The 20,969-nt window shown below is 41.9% G+C and overlaps 1 protein-coding gene across 1 annotated transcript in view; it reads left to right on the top strand.

Annotated features, from left to right (window-relative positions):
• ADARB2 (adenosine deaminase RNA specific B2 (inactive)) overlaps positions 1–20,969 on the top strand; it is a gene marked incomplete at its 3' end in the record, with an annotated part of 311,631 nt that overhangs the window by 287,934 nt on the left and 2,728 nt on the right. Inside the window, exons 7-8 of the mRNA XM_080338601.1 lie at positions 3,946–4,114; positions 15,631–15,812. Coding sequence (XP_080194727.1) covers positions 3,946–4,114; positions 15,631–15,812 — 351 coding nt within the window. The remainder of the gene's footprint in view (positions 1–3,945; positions 4,115–15,630; positions 15,813–20,969) is intronic.

Consider the following 20,969-nt stretch of genomic DNA (forward strand, 5'->3'; position numbering starts at 1 on the left):
CCTGGCCCTCGGTGTGAGGATTCCTGCCCTCCAGAGACACAATTCAGCTTTGCACACTGTGAGGGGACCTATTCTTTTTTCCTAAATCCAGTCTTCCTTCAGAATATCCCTAAAGTTTCTTGATTTCAAATACTAGCCCACTGTGTTTTAGCCTTGCTCTCTGCTGGTCACTAAAGCACAATGCAGCAGAGATTTATCTGACCAGCCACCCTACCCAGCATAGGAGACGCATCCAAAGCCTTCAAGTGCCATGATGCTCACTTCAACACTCCTAGAAACAGCAATACTGTGCATTTATTCAGCATCTGCTTGAGGAAGGTGCATCTCTAACAACAATCAAAATACAAAGTCAATCAGATGTTAACACTTCTCTTTCCACCTCTTTGTTTCAAACCGCTCTAAGGAAGCTTTATAAACCACGCTGATGAATGGAGGATCCAGCACTGAAAGAAATGCAAGATAGGCTGTTTTATTTCTTCCTTCATGAGGAGAGAACAGCCTCCACTGAAGCAAGGAAATAGAAAATGATCCTCTGAGGCAGTCATGCAAAATTTCAGACAGAGCCTTACTCGTGTGATTCTGTTTAATCACCGTCCATTTCCTCTTCACTCTTCAGCTAAATAATAAATATGGAGTGGCTTTCTTCATTAACATTTGAGCCAGAACTGGTCCTGGAGAAAATATGAAAATAAGGGGTGAGCCTTGAAATCAGTGGGTTTCACTGATTTTAAATACAGGGCATCTGTGTTAATTTATAATCCAATAATTAACAATCCAGTGCCTTTTTATCTTAGGAACTCTCAGGAGTAATTTCCACATCTGAGTGTAGCACACATCATAAATCCACTCCAAATGATTTTTAAATTTGTCCTTTCCAATTCCGGTTTGAATTGACATTTTGTTCTGGTTGAAGTGACATCCTCAGACGCCTTCTCCCCTGCAATTAGCTGAGATTAAGCAGTTGGAGAACCAGCACAGCAAAGATCAGAAATGCTCATAGTCACTGATGCTTTGATCATACTGAACAGCAGCAGGCTGTAGTTTGTGACTTTAAATTGCATAAATAAATATATTTCTGAGACTGCTTTAAAATTATCTGTAGCAGGCTGTGCCGGCAAGTGGACTGTATATTTTTACTGCTGGCAAGCAGCTTATGTGCTAGAGTCTGTTGGCAGCTTCAGTGCAAAACACATGTAGCCTCATCTTTGTTAAAAATTTGTATCTTCCTGCTCTACTTAATAACATGCTAAAAAAAAAAAAAAAAAGTGCATTTGAATTGTTGAATTGTGAATCTGGATTTATTTAGTCGTTATCAATCTGAAAGTATTCAGATCCATGGGTTATTAATATTTTATATAAACACTACAGATCATCTTTTGCAACGTGTGCTGCAACTACCCCAGTAGCATAAGCAGCCTAAGACAGGCAGTACACCACAGGGTTTTAGTCACACCCTATCCATTGAATTTAACAGCAGTTGAGCAGCTAAAACCCCTTATCAGTGCTGTGGAAGTGTATCCCAGGGTGAGCGTACACCAGCCACGGCTGCCTGAATCGTATCAGCTAATGCCGTCTGCTCGGCTGCACCCTGGGCAGAGCGCACGTTACGGGGAGCAAAGTTTGACATGTGGGCTGAGCTAATACGAGCATTTGGAAACTGAAATGATCTCTGCACTGGCACATACTTCCTAAATGCTTTTAAAAACTGAATTATTCAGTTTCTGGTACTTGCAGGCCAGGGCAATAACAACCAGGCATTCAATACTTTGGCCTTTCTATTTCCTTCGGTGCTAAGGGAACCTGAGAGGACCAAGTAGACATACAAAAAGTTAAATAAGCAGACCCCAAAGTCTCACAGAAATGTTCTAGATTCCTTTCCCCTCAAACTGTCGGCCTATACTTTAAATTCCCTAAGTGCTCAACAGTTGTTTGCAGGGCTGCTGTTTCTTCTTCTTCCCCTGAATTGGCTCCTTATCTCTGTCAGCATGTTGCCTGATGCTTTGCCCCTCACTAGGTAACATTTACATAGTGAAATCAAAGTCACATAAACCACGCGCTGCTCATCTTGTCATGCGGTAACTAAGATTTCCGAGCAGTTACATGTCCTTTTGCATGTATGCGAAATGTAGCTGTATCAACATGGTGAACTGCCTGAAAAAGAGAGTAATCTAGGAGATCAATGCACCCAGAGCGAAGGTTAGAGAGGGAGCTGAGAAAGCAAGAGGAATGTAGAGAGAGATGGAAAATGGAGAGAAAAAGGCCTAGCAAGTGAAAATATTCTTCTAAAAAAAATGGAGAAAGAAATACTAAAAATTTATTTTATCCTGGGGGATTTCCAGCAGGTGGACTACTGTGGTAGATCTTTATTGAAACAGGAGCATCTGTTTTTCATAAATCGTTTTTGAGCAGCACCTTTAAATGAATTTCCAGAAGAAGGAAGCATCATTATCTTCATTATACCTGCGGGAAAGCTTAGGAAAAGAGAACTGATTTGCTTAAAGTCAAACTCTGTCCCAGCTGGAACAGCAACAGGCTCTTGAGTCACTCTTCACTGCTTCCTTGGCAGAGGTCTATCTCTGCCGTGCCATCAGCTCTCCATTTGTGCAGACTAAGGCAAAGTGGGTTTGCTATGCATTTCTCGCTGTTGCTCAGCTAGATGTGTTTGCTAAGCAGAAGTGATCACTTTCGCCTTTTGTTTTCCAAATTTCATGGTACCTTCCTCACGACTGTGGTTTAATAGTAAAAAATGATGTGCACCACTGCTTCAAGTTTTCAAAAAAATGAGTTTCTCCACAGACTCCCAAGAAAAATATGGACCAGTTCCCAGATAGCTAATCCCATCCAAAGAGCAACATCTGAATGACACTGTAGGAGACAGCTCACACAAGAGGGATGCACATGGGAGTAGCACACTTGGCCATGAAAATGGTTTCCCAACATTGTTGGCACATCCCAGCAATTGGACAGGAGAGGGATCTAAGACATTTCTGAGACTTTGGCAGTTTTACTTATTGAATTTTTTTCATTTGTCCATTGGCTCTTCCCAGTTTCCCTCAGAATCAAAGTCTGAGAAGCCACAATAGTCCAAGACTGATGGTTACTGAAGTGTCTCAGCTATGAGGTGCTCTGTGACAACTGGGCATGAGTACCTCTGCGTCCCCCATGGGGACACCACTGCTGATGGATATGGCAGTGCAGTAACCATTCTTCCCCAAACTCGATTCCCAAAGCAACGCTAACAAACCCAGAAGTATTTGCAGACATTTGGGATATGATGGAGCCTGGTTTTGGGTGGGAATTGGTTTCGACCATGGCCAGTTAATCCAATGGATGCATGGTCCAGCCTGCTGCTGGCACAAACATCCCCATCTTAAATTTTAAAAAAGCAGGAAGGAAACCAAAGTTATCCAGATTGTAAAACTTCAGCTTTTGAGAATTTTCAATGAAACTTTCTGATAATGAACCAAAACCTCATTTCTGAAATTATTCAGAAAATGCCATGGAATATCACACTAGAGTATTGGGCTGGACTGTGCCATGCAGGGTGAGTCTTTGATAACACTAATGGAACCAAGGTTTTCCAAATATTCCCCTGACACAACTCAATCCTATAAGCATGGGTTAAAAACAAGAAATTGTACTGCTTCTTTAAAAAAACAGAGCACCTCTCTTTTTTTAAAATATATTAAAGAATGGGAATGGGAAAATGAGCTCAGTGTGTGCTGTATGGGAGTTTTGATGGATGTGAAAAGACAACCATGCTAGGGAGCACATACTTTTCTCCATTGTGTTGCTTTCTTGGGCTGCAATCTCATCTAATTTTACATACAATTTTAAGGCCCTCCACAGGTGGTTCTGCAAATGCAATCTATGGCATCAACACTGCCTCTCAGTTTCTTTCTAAAAACATTTAATTATTGCCGTTCTTGTGCTTACTTTGCCTAGTGAACAGCAGCAAGCACATAGTGAGAAAATACCGCGGGCATCTCCGAACCAAGATTGAGTCTGGAGAAGGAACCATTCCCGTCCGGTGTCACAACGCAGCTCAGACGTGGGACGGCGTCTTGCTGGGAGAGCAGCTCATCACCATGTCTTGTACAGACAAAATCGCCAGGTACTGTACCACCTGATGTTTATATATCACAAAAGCCTTCGCATGTGGAAATGAAATTTGATTCCGCAAAGGGCTATGGCCCTTTGAGGCGTTCAATACTGAGGAATAGCTAGCAGGTGCTGACAAACCTCAGAGAAACAAAGACCTTCTTTGTATGTGAAAATAGACCATATAAATGGGATGGAATGTAAAGAGAACATTTTCCCAAATTCTCCATGGGTTGTTAGTTGCTTTTTACAGTGTGACAAAAATATAAACTCTCTTTGCGGCATTTTTTGCCAATAGAATTTCAGTGCACAAATAAAATACATCCACTCTGTTGTTATTGGATCATTTACCCTAAAAGTTGCAAACCAACCCTTATGCAGATAAACTTAGTGCATCTGCACCCTGTTGGATGAAGAGTCCTAAAAGCTGCTAAGAATATTTCTACTATTTTGATTGTCATTGCAGAAGTCTCATATCATAGCTATATCTGTGGCATTTTTCTCTGCCCTGTAAATAGAAAACATATTTGTGTCAAATAAATGCTGTTAGCAATTATTTCATAATTATTCCGTGGTGGCACATAAAACATCAATACATTCACCATTCTCAATTTAGGGTGTTAACTAATAGCAAAGGATGGCTATCACAAACTGAAAACAAAGTTTGTGCGTTTGGACGCATACTCATTATACTATTAGTATATAACTATATATACAAATACTCTTATAATTATGTATCTGTTACATGCATTAGCTATAGATGCAGCCCTACATGTAAAATACATTACATCATAGGTATGAAAATCTATATCTTATGATGAAATTCTCTAGTGGAATATCATGCCTAGGAATTCAGTTGATTTACATCAGTCAAGAATTTGGCCCAGTTATTAAACGCCAGTATAAACATTATCATCTTTCAAAAAAGCAAAAAGCCTTTGTTCAATGCAAATGCATAAATTCTACTCTCAGCTTTAACTGGGTGACATACTGAAGTTAAATTAGTCTGTAGGCTTAGCAAAGCATTTTGGCAGAAAAATGTTACGACTGAACCAGCAAATGGACATAGCAGCAGACTCATGACATCTGCCCTCTGCTAAGTGTAATCATCACAACCGTTGTGTTTGCATGAAGGATAAAGTGCAACTTCTGCTGTAATGATTTCATTTATTCATAAAGAGATAACAGCAAACACAAACTGTTTGCAGTGGATCTCATGCACTGTTTTAGATGCAGTTGGGTTGTCAAAATTCAGACTCATACGGGCTCGAAAAACTAAACAAATTTAACTTTGAGAATGGAAATGTTGCACTTTCTGTGGTTTTGAATGTCGTTAGCCAGTGAATTAAATATCAGCATTACAAACAGTGTTAAATTTGCTATTGATGGGGATATTGACTATAAGGCACAGTCTCAGAAGCTGTATTTTCTCCAAGCACTTGTGTTAAGCACTTTCAGTGAATCCTTTCCTTCTTGCCACATAGCTAAAATATTGAAACCTGTGAAGAAAAAAAGAATCTACCACAAAGTTTTTCCAGGATAAAAAAAGTCTTGCAGGTCTCATCTTTGATATTATTATTGCAATATTGTATCAATGACTGTAATGTTTATTATTTATTTGAACTGTAACTCACATGGACATTGGATTTTCCCAGCTTTAAAAAAAAAAAAAAATAAAAATCAGCAATCATGATTCCCTGCTTTGAACATCCAATGTTTGCTCTCACCAGTAAGGGATAGTTAAAAAACAGGCTGAGAAAAGGGGTGGAAAAAGCAACATTTGTAGGAATGGCAGTAGTGGTGTGGCACTACAGATGCTTCAGATGCTTGGACGCTTCCAAGCAGTGTGGGGTCCTTGGTCAGGTTAAGAGCTCTGGTACAGGGAAAATTAGTAGAACAACTTCTGAGTTAGCAGATTAAGAGAAAATATTAAGAAAGCATGGAGATTCAGGAATCTATGAAGGTTACAAGGAAGAGGGAATGGTCATTCCTAATAAAGGGGAAGGATGGAGATGGGATATTGTCATAAAAGAGCTTATTTATGGGCCTGGAAGTGATGGAAATCAGACAAGAGGGGCCCAAACAGGGATTTAGAGTAGAGAAATTCAAAGTTAATAAAGGAGAGAGCATAGACTTGAATGTGAAAAGGAAAAAAGAGAAAAAGAGAAAAAGGAAAAAGAAAAGGAAAATAAAATAAAATTTAAAAAAATAAAATAAAATAAAATAAAATAAAATAAAATAAAATAAAATAAAATAAAATAGAAAACACACAACAAACTTTTCACAAGGGAAAATGAGAAAGGCAAATGGAGTCCAGTGAGTGCTGGGGCCATTGCCATGGCATGTACCATGGTGAAGGGTCTGAAAGCCTCTATAGAAAGTGCACAAGGCTATTGAGAGATGTTCCCAGCCCTGGCTGCACTTGGGGGTCATACCTTTCCCTTCCTTTCTCTCTCACGATCACATTGTGAGACCTGGTTCTGCATTTTTATTTCCACCAGGCTCCTAATTACAACTATATGTGATATAACTTCAGTCAGGATCACAAGTTCTCATTTGGGAATCACTGTTCTAGTGAAAACATTTTAACAAATGTGAAATTAGAAGTCTGTTGCGAGTCAGAAAAAAAGAAATCTCCTCAGGACCAGCCACCAGTGACAATATTGCTGGAGATTTTTAGCTGCTATAAATTTTATGTAGAGCTTGGCAAAGAGTGGTGAAAAGAGGTCTGGATATCTTCAATAAACTTTATCCCAAATTTCAGTTTACCACATTGCATATGATCTACGATCAACTTTTATCCTTATTGTCCTCACCTGTAAGGGGAGGAATCAAAGGTTTCTTCACCTGACCTTTGTTTCCACACACATCAGGCTGTTTTCTGCCTTCTTTGCCTCTGGCCATAGCAAGTACAGGCAGGAGAGGAGTTTGATGTATGAGGAGGTTGGTGTTCAAGAGCCCTTTCCCTGCTCCTGCCCCCACTGAAGAAATTCACACTTCAGACTCCAAATATTTGCTCTATCACATAGTCAGTTGACTCTTCAAATGTCTGCAGGGTGCAGGAATCTGGTTGCACACCATCTAGACTTGTCTCACAATGAGAAAAAATATCTGCAAAGCTGAAATTCGTGTTTATATGAGCATGATTTGACAAAAATCTGGCTTGTATACTTTGGATTTTATTGCTTGTAAAAGACCCTCAGGAGCATTGGGCTATTAGAGAATGTTTCCTCTTGAGAACCTAGCCAGTAGATGCTAAAATATACATCATTTTGCATTATTTGCAAAGGACATTGCTATCAGAATATCAAAGACCCAAGAACGGAGAGAGTTACTCAGAAAAGTGAATAATATTCTATAAATCATGTGTCTAACAATTTATGTTTTCATGCTCACAGGATAGCCATAAGCAGAGAGTGGTTTAATCAGATTTATTTGTTATTCAAAGGCATTTAGCAATTTTTATTACTATCACCACAAGTTTGAGAGACTCTGATGCTTGGTAGGCAGTATTTGGGCTCTGTGGCTGTATTAAGATTGCAGGATAAACAGCCTGGTATCATACCTATTCCCTTACTGAATTAAAGCACAAACACTTCTGGCATGAATACTCATGTTATTTGTCTCAGGCAGGGAATTACAAGGTGAAATTCTGCAACTGCATTATAAAGGAGGTCAGACGAGATCTTGGTGGTTCCTTCTGGCTTTAAAAACCTATGCATTTATATGTGTGAATTTAAAGCTTGGGCTCAGAGAATCCTCAAATAACCCACCCTAAGAGAGCATTAGCTTTTACACTAACAACTTCTGTGAGTCTCACAGTGCAGCTGAAGTGAGTTCAGACTCTCAGTGCCATAGATTTTTAGGATTAAACCACATTCCTTAGACCCAAAGTTCATTAGTTACACTAAAACCTAAGATTTTGACCTTCATTTTCCTCTTTAATGTACACTGTATACACTTGTAAAAAAACAGCAATATCATGAGCAAAATAATTTTGAAAATAATCAGCTGTTTGGGGAAAAAGGGTGTCATTTAACACTTTTTCATGGTAATCATAACCTGTATTAAGATCTTTATGTTAACAGAGACATCACAGCCCTACAACAATTTAGGCTCTTTTGTGCTAGCAAACCCATTCATACAATGGGCCAAATTAAGCTTATTTTCATCTCCCTTTCTCACACTAAGGCTGGATACAGGAGCACCTCGTACCTTTGCTTATTAGAAGGTCAGTGCGAGGTTAATGCTGCTGCTCTTGGAAATCTCTGCAGTTGCTGTTCATGACCAAATGTTTGAAGGAAATTGACATATGTACACACAGGTATGCACAGACACACACAGGCACACACACTTAGGTAAAAAACAAGGATATCTGCAGAGTTCAGCTCCTCTTTGAGGATCTAAATGCAATAACCAAACATTAGGAGGATTCAGCACTAAATTCTGTCTTGGACCCTCAGAAATATTCAGACCAGCGAGAACTGAGAAGTGCTCAGGTTCCTACCAGCTGCAGGGGTGGGATTTGCCTCACCTGCTTGGCTCTCTGGGGCCTTGGGGACACTGGCTCTCTGCTTGTGTCCCCTTCAGTGACATGGTCTCCAGCTGTGCAAAGCCAGCCCAGCTCTGAGCCTCTCCTCTCCCCAGCACAACACTGCTGGCTTCCCACAGCACACAGTGTGTGCTTTTTGCCAGATTTGCAGGTGATAGTTCTCACAAGCAAATGCATGCGTATATAAAATAAGAATTTCCAAATGTTTCTACTTCTTGTTCCTACAGCAGAAGAAATATGAAAGACTGTACAAAATATTAAAGAACTGTGCGCTTCTCTTACTCAAGCCCACCACCCCTCTGGATAGACCTGTAGGGGAAATTCGGAGTCTGCCACAGAGTGCGGAAACCTTTCCTTCTGTGAGCTTTGTCCTCTGATTCTTGGAAACACTACCTGAGCTTCAGGCCAGGCTTCTTCCACCATGACTCATCCTCTAGGCCCACCATGCCCTCAGTTTGACAACACATACCTTTCTTCTTTATGAAGTTTCTGTGCTTTGAACTCACCAGGTTTATACATCTCATCATCAGTATCTGAATCCCCGCTCCTTCCATGCAGAGAAACTGGAGAAGTTAATTCTCTGAGCATCAACCAAGCCAAAATAGCAGGGCATCCCCCCCGAATAGCCGTACGGAAAGGTTTAATGATTCCATTGCCTGTGGTTTGGCAGAGAAGTGCCGTAGTTCTGGGAGCACATGGAGGAGGCCACCATGGTGTTCCACAGCACAGCAGGCCTGTAGCATAGTGTTCCAAGGTCCTGTGTTATCACCTCCACTGCTGTGCACATGCAAATTATTCTGAGGATCTTGATCCAAGCACTCAACACTAAGGTTTGTTTGAAAAATTAGTTCTTATCTGGGTGTCTTGCTAGGGACTGAGTTGCACACTGCACTGCTCTTCCCAAGACCCTCTTCCTTGGTAGACCTTAGCAAGCAGACCTTGTGCTATGGCCAGGGCAGAGCACACTCATGCTCACTGGAAATCCAGCTGATGTATTTAATTCAGAGAGGTGTCAGCTTTCCATGCATAAAACTTGCATCTACACAGACTCATAGTGCACAGATGTACTTGTAAATGCATGAGCCGTGGCACTTGTCCTCTTTCAGAAGAGGGCACTTTGTAGAGTGTGGGCTTGGGGAACGGACTTTGCAGGGTGCAGGATTTAGAGGGAACAATCCTCACAAACACTGTCTTTACACATCAAACAAAAGCCAGAATTCAGTGTTTATTTTGTAAGCTCTGGCCTTAAAATTGTTTTCTTACTACCACTTCTCAAAAGGTCACCTTTGAAAGACTCTGTATTTTCTTGCCACTAGGTTAATGGTCATCCACTTCATCATGCTTCACAAAAACAGTGACATTAAACCCAGAGGTTAAACAAGACCTTGAACATCTAAAGTGTACCTGTAAAATGAAACAAACCATAACAAAGGACCTCCAAACTTTGCATTACAGCCTCGACAGCCTACACTTGTGCCATGGCTGAGCTTCGTGGATTATTTGGTCCCATGAGCTAGAGAATAGGAAGGAATCTTTATTGAGAATATCTTCAGAATATTGCAAGGTCTGCAGGCACTGTTTCAGGATTTAGCAGTGGGAGTCTGAAGTAGCATTTTACAAGACGATCTGAGCACATTAAGCTGTATTTAAATGTAGCATATAAAAATGCAAAACTAAAAGTCAGGGTTAGAAAGTGGCATTCTTAGATCTATTTTAGTGTTAGCCTGTTGACCAGAGCTGTTGTTAACAGAAGACTGAGCCTGACAAGGTAAATCTTAAGAAAAGCTACTTCAAAGGCTGCATATTAATGTAAGTGAAAATCAATTAACACAGCTAAATCTTCAATTAGAAATGATTTGTGCACATGATTTGTAATATTCTTTCTTAAACCCTTTCTGTGTGACTGAGATTTCAATTTCAATCTTTCACCAAAAGGTATGTTCCAGAAAACATATATAAACCACCTACTGTTAAAATACAGATCAAAAACTAATGCACTGGTTCCAGTTTCCAAACCAATAATAGCTAAATGGTCATATAAATAGGAACACCACAGGTGTTCTGCTGAGCACAGGCCACCATGAATAACAATTTATATTGTGTGAAGCATAGCTGGAAATATTGTTAATAGAAACTGTGGTACAGGAGGTTAACAGCATGCCAAGCGAGTAAGACTTAAAGCTCTTAATAATGACCAAAAAAGGTATCTTTTATAAAAAGCCTTAAGAAAATAAGCTTTGAAATTCATCAGCAGTACTTTTTAATGGGCGAGGTTTCCAAAGGTCCTGAGGACACGCTTCAGTCTCACCAAGCTTCAATGGCAGGTGGACACAGTTCCCTGAGATGTTTTGAAGCATCGTGCAAATTCCTCCATATTTCAGTTTCAAAGGGGTTCGAGGGCAGGAGCATGTCAGTGTTTGGCTTTGAGAAATGCTGTGTGCAAAGGGATGCTGGAAATATTCGGCAAAAGGGTTCCAGCAATGGGCGAGGAGCCACGTGCAGACACCACATGCAAAGCCCTGTGGGTTTATCCCCCAAGCTCCTTCCTCAATATTTTTATCATCTATATTTCAGTTGGTCCCAGGGAGGGACTGCAGCCAGCTCGCATGGTGAGGTGATGCTACAACATGCGGGTGTAGAGGCTGGGATGTGGTTGTGACCCGGGGACACATTTCCCTGCATATCTCACTGGTAGTCCTGGGCTGCCAGGATGGGGGCAGCAGGGGGGCTCCGCAGGGCTCACCCCCAGCCCACCCTGGGGCCGAGGGAGCACAGTGTCTAATTAAAGAAAGGCTGCCTGCTCTGGGATGTCTCCCAGCTCATCACTGGCATTTCTGTGATTGACAAACAGGCAAAAATATATTTGTTCAAGGATTATCTATATTGAAAACCGGACACGGGATTTTGTCTTTGTAAACAGTGCAGTAATATCTGTTGTTTGAACAAAAGGAAGGGCGTACTTTTCTTCCATTTAAAGCACCAAAATCTCCCGTATCTAAGTGAAAAGGGGAGAGACTTGGTTTTATTGATCCTGCTTGCTGAAGATTTGGGGTTTTTTAAATAAGATCTGTGACTGAGGGAGCAGCAGCTTGATTCTCACTTTATGGGAAGGGTTGTTATGAAGCGCACAGCATTTATAAGTTATTAGACACATGCGTGCCCTTGAAAACAGCCCTTAAAATCTTGCACAATTAGGAAAATTCAGAATGATCCAGCGTATTTCCTCATAGCGAGAAAAGTCACTTTGATGTATTGAAGACCCAAAACGTTACACTGCATTGCTCTGAATAATAATTTTATTTTGAAAAGCCACATTTGAAGAGAGCACTTTGTTACAGATGGGAACACAGCTACTTTCATGGACCTAAATTAGGCTACAGAGAAATAGCTCCTTCAAAAGTGAACACTGTTATTGATAGTTTCACTGTTGCTCAGACAGATCTTTCCCTATCATCTATCTACAAATAATCCCATAGATGTTCAGATATCAAAGGACCAAGTCAGTACATCAGCCATGTGCGTTGGTCATGAGATGAACAATACACAGGATAAAAGACCTTCCCCCAAATATTTGTCAGTTTAATCTATTTTTTATGTAAAATACTGAACTGTCTGTCCTCTAAGGCAGGTCTTTTTATCCACAGAACAGAAGCAGAATGAGTGACGGAAAATTTCGCCAAATATTTTACGTACTTTTACTGTGCTCTCACAGCCAAGAGCAGCAGTGCAAGGCTCTTGTTTTGGCCAGCTCAGCACAGGACACCTCTAAGCACTCATGCTGACTTAGCAGGACTCATGCAGGTGCCTGCTTTCCAGAAAGAAACAACTGTCCAAACACTTTGCTGAACCTGGGCTAGACTTGAGAGTAAAGCCTCTTTGCTTTTTCAGCCCTCTTCTCTGAACAGATGCTGCTAAAACAGTGATATGTTGAACTGGGAAGCGGCCAGTGCACAGGTGGCAGTGCCGTCACCCTCATCCCATTTTCCCCTGACCTCTGTGGTGGACACCAACCTTGACATTTCTCAAGAAGACCTGGCAAGCAGTCCCCACCAAATATTGCCTTCTTGGTGTCAGCACCTTTTCTGATTTCTCTGTACTTCCCATTGTAGGATGCTGTCTGGGTCTAGGACAGTCCCTTTTTACACCACCTTCTACCCATCAGACATGGCTTGCTCCTGTGCCCTGTATTCTTTGTTATATTTCTTCTCCCTTGTTTTTTGGTCTGGCCCCTCCATCCAATTTGTCTTGTATCTACTTATACCTTGAAGTCAAAACCCACTGTGGATGGTATAGAAGTTTCATTGCCACCTGCACCTGCCCAGGTCTTCTTTTGGGATGGGAAAACAGGGTTGCCTTGGGGGACAACTATTGTATCCAAAAGCTGTGGACTCTAGTTCTGCCTCAAACAGTGCAGCAGACTTCAGCAAATTATACTGTCTTTCTGCCTTGGATCCCTGGGGTATATTAAAAGGGGGTCTTACCTCACAGCAGCATTGTGATAATTAATGTTTATTAAATGCTTTTAATACATAGAGGATAACCTGATCTTGCTTATAATATGGTTTCCAATAAGGTAATTCCATTGACATCTGAATCCCTTTTTTACACATGGATGAACATGTTCAGAATTAGGCAGAGAAATATCTCTAAAGAAAAGGCAGGTTCCTTGCAAAGAATTTAATTAAATAATCATCATTACCTTGTAATTTATGATCTTAACACAATCCCCTATTTTGGTAAATAAAGCTCAGATGATTTCTTGTGATGTGCATATTGCTAGAATTCAAATACTGTTGAACATATGTTGTTTTTCTGTTTAGCTGGTTTTTTCTCTCCTTCAATCAAATATACAAGTGTTTTTTTAAGGAAATGTCAAATGTTGAAAACAACACTGATATCTTCCAAGTTTCCATCTGGACAAAGATATCACTGTCTAATTTTTTACTCATCTTAGAAGCTGGTCAGAGGCGTAGTACTGATAGCTGAACTCAACTCTGTTTCTTAAGCTTGCATTATTAATTTTGCATCCTGATAAGGTATTTACTCAGAGAGGCAGCTAGTTCTTTCCTTTAAAACTGATGTTATTTGCAGGAATGACCACACTTTTTTTCCCCCAAATGAAGTTATGCAAATCTGATCGACTAAAGTAAATGTTTCATAAAACCAATGACTGTTTAAATTGTGGGACTAAATTGTTTGTATATAAATATTACCTTTTATATTCCATTTGAGTTTTATGTAGATGAACACATTACTTTAATGACCTGCATTTACAGAGGGAGGCAGGGAGAGTCTGACTCTGAAATCCTCAGCAGCCAGATGGCTGCCTTTTCTTGCATGAGATTAAAAGATGTTTCTCATTCACAGCCCTGCTTCGGAGGCAAATTAATATAGCCAGCTAAATTGCTTGTGTTTTTGGAATAAAATTTAAAGAGAAGTTTTTAAAGCAATTGGTGTCACAGGTTCCTAGAGCAGATTGCTCTCCAGGTACAGCATGCTGGTTTTAAACCTTCAGTAATTAATGGAAAGTATTCCGTGTTAATTGACTGCTTCAGGAAAGGGAAATATAATGACTCCTTATTAATCATGAAGAGACATACAGCATGGAGGCACTGCAATAATTGCACTAACGGTTGAGAAATGTTAATTAATGAAAAGAACAATGATGTAAGAAATTAGCTACCTAATGCTTGCTGCTGATGGAGATTGTGCTTTAAACACATTATTTAGCATGGCAGCCACTGGATGTTGCCTGAAATAGCAGGCACCTCTTACCCTCTCCTTCAGTCAGCTGTGGAGTTCCAAATGTTGCCAGTGTTTTGGTTTTTAATGAGACAAAATGCACTCTCCAAAACAGTGTTTTCTGAAGCATTTTCAGCTTGAACTCCTGAACTATTCAAATGTATTGACAGCGTTTGACTTATATAAAATTATCATCCAAGTGTAAGAGAGTAAGTTAGTGTTTGTGTAGGGGGGAACAAGTTCTTGTTAGATGAGCTAAGCTGAATAGGTTTACTAAGAAGATAACTGCATCATGATATCGTTCCCGTTTTTAATTTTTCCAGTTTTTAGCTAATTACCTGTCCCTTGAAGAACTTAGAGCTAGCATCCTGTCATATTTGTGCCTAACTTGATGTAAAAATTCATAGAGTATTAAAATGCAAAACAATTCTGGTAACTAATCCAACAGCAGCAGTATGGAGCTCACAGACATTAACAGATTGAAGGCCTCAAGGTTTCCACCATCACTCTTTTGCTCCTTCAAGCCATCAACAGAGTGAGAAATATCCCTCACTCTGAACACTTTAGAGAAGGTCAAACTATCAGTTACAAAAAAAAATGCCTAAAAGTGTAGGTCTCTTTTTTCTCTTCAGGGCCAGGTTTTGGTTCTTATAGAAGTCTTCATATCTGTATGATCATTTGTGAAAGGAAATGTCAGCCTGTGAGGCTTTTAAAAATTATTCACAAAAATGTTGTGGGAGTTTTGGCCACCTAAGTCACATATTATCTTGGCTGTATGGCTAGGGGATTGTACTAGTGCATGACAAACGGTAAATAAAGGCAGAATTACAAAAGCACTCCTTTTAGCTCTACCCTTGCAAGCATAAAATTATAGAAGCAGGAAAAAAAAATAAACTCTGCTAAAGACATGCTAAATGAACATTCATCAGATACAAAATGCTTTTATGCAGAACAGCTCCCAACAGGAGGTCTCTGTTTGCAATAACACAAGGCAAAAATACGTCCCTTAAGTCAGTGGCCTCACAGTAATCTTAAAATCATCACAGAACGGGAGTCAGTTCACAAGTATATAACACAACAGCGTAGCACTTCATGCATCACGGGACAGGGACAGGAATGGTTTTATCCCCCATCTCTCCAGCCCATGTTCTGGCCTTTGCTGATTTTCCCAGGGCAGCTCTCCTGTGGCCATTCCTCTACCCGTGTGTTTCATTGCTCCTGAATTTGTTTTCCAGATGGAACATCCTTGGGCTACAAGGTGCTCTCCTCAGCTCCTTCATTGAACCCATGTACTTGCACAGCATCATTGTGGGAAGCCTCTATCACACTGGTCACCTTTCCCGGGTAATGAGCCATAGAATAGAAGACATTGGTCAGCTGCCAGCTTCATACCGGCGCAATCAGCTGCTTCTCAGTGGTAAGCAAACACCTGCCTGCAAGACAAACGATCCCCTCTCCCATCGCTAATTGTGCCGGTCACCAACAGGAAAGTTTGCTTGTTTGTAAGTAAACCATTAGCCCATGCCTGCTTTTTTTTTCCCGCAGAGTATGAATTTGTAGAATGAAGAAACAGATGCGTTTAAATCCAGTTTCTCTTTCATGTGCAGTGACCACAAAAGGGATTAGCAAGTGGATATAAGCTGACTAGGAAAACAAACACTGTGCAAAGACCACTCAAACTGGAAAAAAAGTGCATGACCAAGCAAAAGATTTCTAAAAAACAGGAAGGAAGTTTTCAGTTAATTTTAACTGTCTCCCATCCCAGTCTCTCTCACCCAGTGAGAACTTAAATCTGTGTAGTCAGGAGAACCAGCCCTCAACTTGACAGGCCTTTTGCAACCCCACTGTCCCTGGAGCTAGAGGCTTTGTGGCTCTTGGAACCCTAACCCTAAACCAAACCCTAACCGTAACTGTAACCATAATGCTAATGGCAGCCTGGCCTTTGGGCTGAGGTCCCCACCCGCATGGGTGGCCCGGATGAGGAAGGTGTGAGGGGAGCAATGTTGGTGCTTTGTGGCTCTCTGGACCCTAAGGTACCGTGCATGCAGCCCCCTGCCAGTGCCCACTTCCTCAGAGCTCCTGCTCCTTCATCACTTGCTAGTAACCTTGTTTGGAGCAGATGGCCATAAGAAAAGGGATGCTTGTTGGCGCAGGAGGCCCTGCCTGCTCAGCAGACCTTGGGATGTGTTGCTGCTGCCTCTCAAGGATGCTGCTTGTCATGTCATCAGCCCAGTTGTTCCCAGCTATCTAGCAGGCTACTCACATCTGGAATATTGTGTCCAGCTCTGGGCCTCCCAGTTCCAGAAGGACAGGAAACTGCTGGAGAGAGTCCAGGGCAGAGACACGAAGATGATGAAGGGAGTGGAGCATCTCCTGTGTGAGGAAAGGCTGAAGGAGCTGGGTCTCTTCAGCTTGGAGGAGACTGAGGGGTGACCTCATTAATGTTTGCAAATATATAAAGGATGAGTGTCACGAGGATGGAGCCAGGCTCTTCTCGGTGCCAACCAATGATAAGACAAGGGGCAATGGGTACAAACTGGAACACAGGTGGTTCCACTTAAATTTGAGAAGAAACTTTTTCTCAGTAAGGGTAACAGAGCCTGGAACAGGCTGCCCAGGGGAGTTGTGGAGTCTCCTTCTCTGGATACATTCAAAACCCATCTGGACACCTTCCTGTGTAACCTCATCTGGGTGTTCCTGCTCCGGTGGGGGGATTGGACTAGATGATATTTCGAGGTCCCTTCCAATCCCTAACATTCTGTGATTTTGTGATTCTGTGACACTCTCACTGCCACCACTTCTCCTTCCCAGCCCCTGTCCCTACCCCAGGTCTCTGGTCCTTTCTCCTCCATCCCCCTGACTCCTTCCTCCTTAACCCCCAGCCAGGCAGCTGCTGCCTGTCCTCATCCCAGCAAAACCTCAAGGAGACTTAAATGCCTTCAGATCCTCATGAGGCAGGTGAGTGCTAAGGACCACCAATTCTACAAAGGATTAGACCTTTATATTACTTTTAGACTCTGATAATTTTTCTTCAGGAGGATTCCCTGAGGCACCAACACAATGTCAGAGTGTTAAAGAGATGGGAGATCAGTGTGCTTTTGGGGGGTACATAATTGTCTTTCAAAGTTCTTTTTTTTAATGTGTCCTTGTGACAAAACTCGTTTGGCTGAGGTAGAAGTGATAGTTTAGCCACCGGGAAAATTCTCAGGTTTTGTGTTGTTTAGTACATCTTGTAAGTGTAATGTGCGTGTAGATGCTGCAAGGTGAGTAGGTCAAAAGGCTTAATCTTATTTGAACTGCTTATCTCCATTTTTAAGCTCTTCAGTGCAGCTAGCCAAAAACTGTGCAATACAAATATGCAGGAAATTGTGCTCCAGATTTCTGCTGCACCCCATGCCCCCTCCTGTCCCTCTGTCCCTCCTGCCCCAGTCCTGCATGGACACTACTCAGCCCCATCTGAGTGGGAGAGAGGGAGGAAGGGACTCACAGATGATCAGGAAAAATCTCACTGTTCCTAAACCTGGCTGTTATTTTGCCAACACACACATTTGTCAGAAGCCTCTGCATCTTCTGTTGGGGAAGATGATCCCATCCTATGCCAGGCCTAACATATTTTAAGCCCACCTATACAATAAGACCAAAATCACATCCACCTTCACTGTGTCTGCAGGATGTACAGAGAAACCCACTTGAACTGTTGAAGGACTGAAAACATAATAAGGGATTTAATATGAGATTTAACCACAGAACAGCTGTTGCTTTCCTAGGTTGGCCTTGTAGACTAAAAGTAATGTCTCATACTTGGCCCAGGCATGTATTTATGTCCAAGACTTGTTGCCAGAGATTTCAAGGGAGTTAGAAATGCATTAGAGGGGCCCTTGTGTATCTCATGTTTCATGGCTGGTTTCCTCCTTCCCTGAGACTTCTGTTTGGAAAAGCTTTCATTTTGCTTTCCGTTGTGTTTGTAGGTTTTCTTCAGCCCAGGAGAAGCAGTGGGAGGAATCTGTCTCTCTCTGTCTACATTGTTTTCGTCTCTAAAGCCATTATTTGTAATCTTCCCTCCCCCACAAATCCCAGGGAGCCAATACTGCTTAAAACTTATATTGCTGAGGCTTGTGCTGCATTTCTGTTCCCTGGAAAACTGACAACAGCATAACCAGTGACTTAGGAGATGGGCACCAAGCGAAAGCCATACCAAATGCATTAGAGACCAAACCTCAGCAACCTCAGCCAGGCAACCTCGCATCCCACATTCCTCTCAGGGGTCAGACCAGCCAGGGGTTTCAAATTGCAGAAGTCCTTCAATTATAAGGATGCCAATTATTTTGTCACTTGATCGTAGTGGTACAAACACTTCAATGGACAGGAGAATCATGGTTTGTGATTAGAAATCCCAAGATAACTCCTTGGCCCCGCAGAAGAATAATCAGTGAGATTTTCCACTCACAGCAGTCCCAGCCAGATGGAAATCCACTCATTCACTGGGATTACTCTTGGGTGTATTTTTCAGAAGAAAGAAAAGCCCTGTGTCTTTTTTATTTCCTTTTCTCCTAAGATTGAGGCCATTCTAAAGGGTATCCTGAAGAGGCATGAGGCTTTGCTAGGAGAGAGAGAAGCATGAGGACAGATTTCAGTTCATATCCTACAATACTGAAGTTCATATTATTTGTACAAAGACTTTTTCTTCCAGTTTCTACATTCTCCTATTGTGCTCTTTGTTGTGTTGGTTTTAAGGAGGATGTTTTACATAAAGGAGAGAAAATTATCTAGATTATTTGGGTGTTACCTTTGAAATAAAATCAGAGCAATTACTTGTGAAAAGAAAAAGATGAAAAATGTGTTTAAAAGGTTCAAAATCAACAATCAGATAATATATCTAAGCTCTGTATTTGCATCTGTCCTGAGTCCCATGTTTTTTTCTTTAAAGTCTCTTCTTTTGCATTCAGAAATCAATGTGAAAATATCTTCTACTTACCTTAATACATGTACTTATATATGACAGCTGGGAAGAGAAAGCATAAAAGCTGAACCAGCACGGAGAGTTTTCCAGGCACTGGGACAAGCTCCAGCTCTCCCAGACACCCACCGAGAGCAGGGAGAGGTCCCATGCTGGGCAGGGACGTACAGCCCCCAGCTGATGGGCACACACAGCCTGCTCTGTCTGCCATGCAACCCTTCCTTCTTTTCCTCTGAGCAGTGTTTTCTCAGCATTTACATTCTTTTAGTGGCCTGTGGCAACGCTGCACATCAGGGTGTTTGCTATCACGCTTTTTGGCACTCAGTCCTCTAAGCTTGTGGGTGCTATCTTGACAGAGAGTGGTGCATAGTGTCAAACAGTCAGTTTTCATCTGTTTGCATCTTGTTCTGTATAGAGGCATTTGAATAGCGCCAGAGACCTATCTGATTTTCAAGCTCTCGGTTTATATCCTGTTGCCTAGGTGAACTGGAGTTTTAGATGCAGACTGATCTGTTATCTCAGGAGAGGAAAAAAATTGAAAGAGGTATTAATACGACATGAATGTGTTTACAAATCCTGGGTGACTTATGACTTAGCTGTAATTCTCTTCTATACATGGTAGCGAGTTCAGTCCCAGTGATTGAGATGATTCTGCAATTCCAGCTTTGCCACCAACACAAAGTAGTTGTGCCATGTAATTCTTTCCCCTCAATGGCCACCTTTCTGTGTGTGTGTGTGTGTGCTCAGTTCCTTCTGGCTCTTTCAGCTCCCACCCAGAGCAGAAGGGACCTTACTGGGAGGGACAGAGGGACCATGTCCCTCACCAACATTGCTTCCCATGATGCTGAAAGACCCCAGGCAGGATAGGGGAGCTCCCTGCAGAGGCAGCATCTCTGCCACAGGTGACCTTGCACAGCCTTCCACCTCTCCCTGGTCTCATTCAGGGACTTACCAAGCTCAGCATGTTTAAATGCAGCAGTGGATGCCGGGTTCCCACCATCTCCTATCTTCTCCTGTTCTTCCTGAGATCAGCAGATGCTTATGGTGTGCAAGAAGGAGCACTTTGGAAAGGATGGGCTTTGATCTCTCTTCTTTAATCTCCTCCTCTCTGAACAGCTTGTACCAGTACTTCTCCATGCAGAAGATCTTTGAAACCCTTCAGTGGAAAATGCAAAGGACCTTTCTCTTGCTGTCCACCCAAGACCAATGAAAGCAAGTCCCCATCAAGCTGTGCAAACCATGAGCTGTTGCTGGAGCTGCTGCAGGCAGGGATCTGGCAGGAGCTGCCATTTGGAAACAGAGATCCAGCCCTGGCACTGGCCTGTGATGGGGTGGCCATGCCAGGCAGCCCCTGCCCATCAGCACAGTCCCACCTGCCTGCTCACAACAGCGGATTTGCTGTCCAGGTTTGCAGGCTAGCGGCCCACACAGCAAATTAGTAGAAATGGACACAACAGCTGGATCCAGACACATCATCCAATGCCCACGTTTTCCAAAATATTCAAACTGCTTCAGGTCACTCTGTCTTTTCCAGCCTTGGAAGCTCCCGATGGTGATTCTTTGCTCCAAAAAACACTAATGAGCAGGGCAAGGCAGAACTCACTTGGTTGCATTTGT

The sequence above is a fragment of the Nesoenas mayeri genome (genome assembly GCF_963082525.1).
Source record: "Nesoenas mayeri genome assembly, chromosome: 2".
NCBI lineage: Eukaryota > Metazoa > Chordata > Aves > Columbiformes > Columbidae > Nesoenas > Nesoenas mayeri.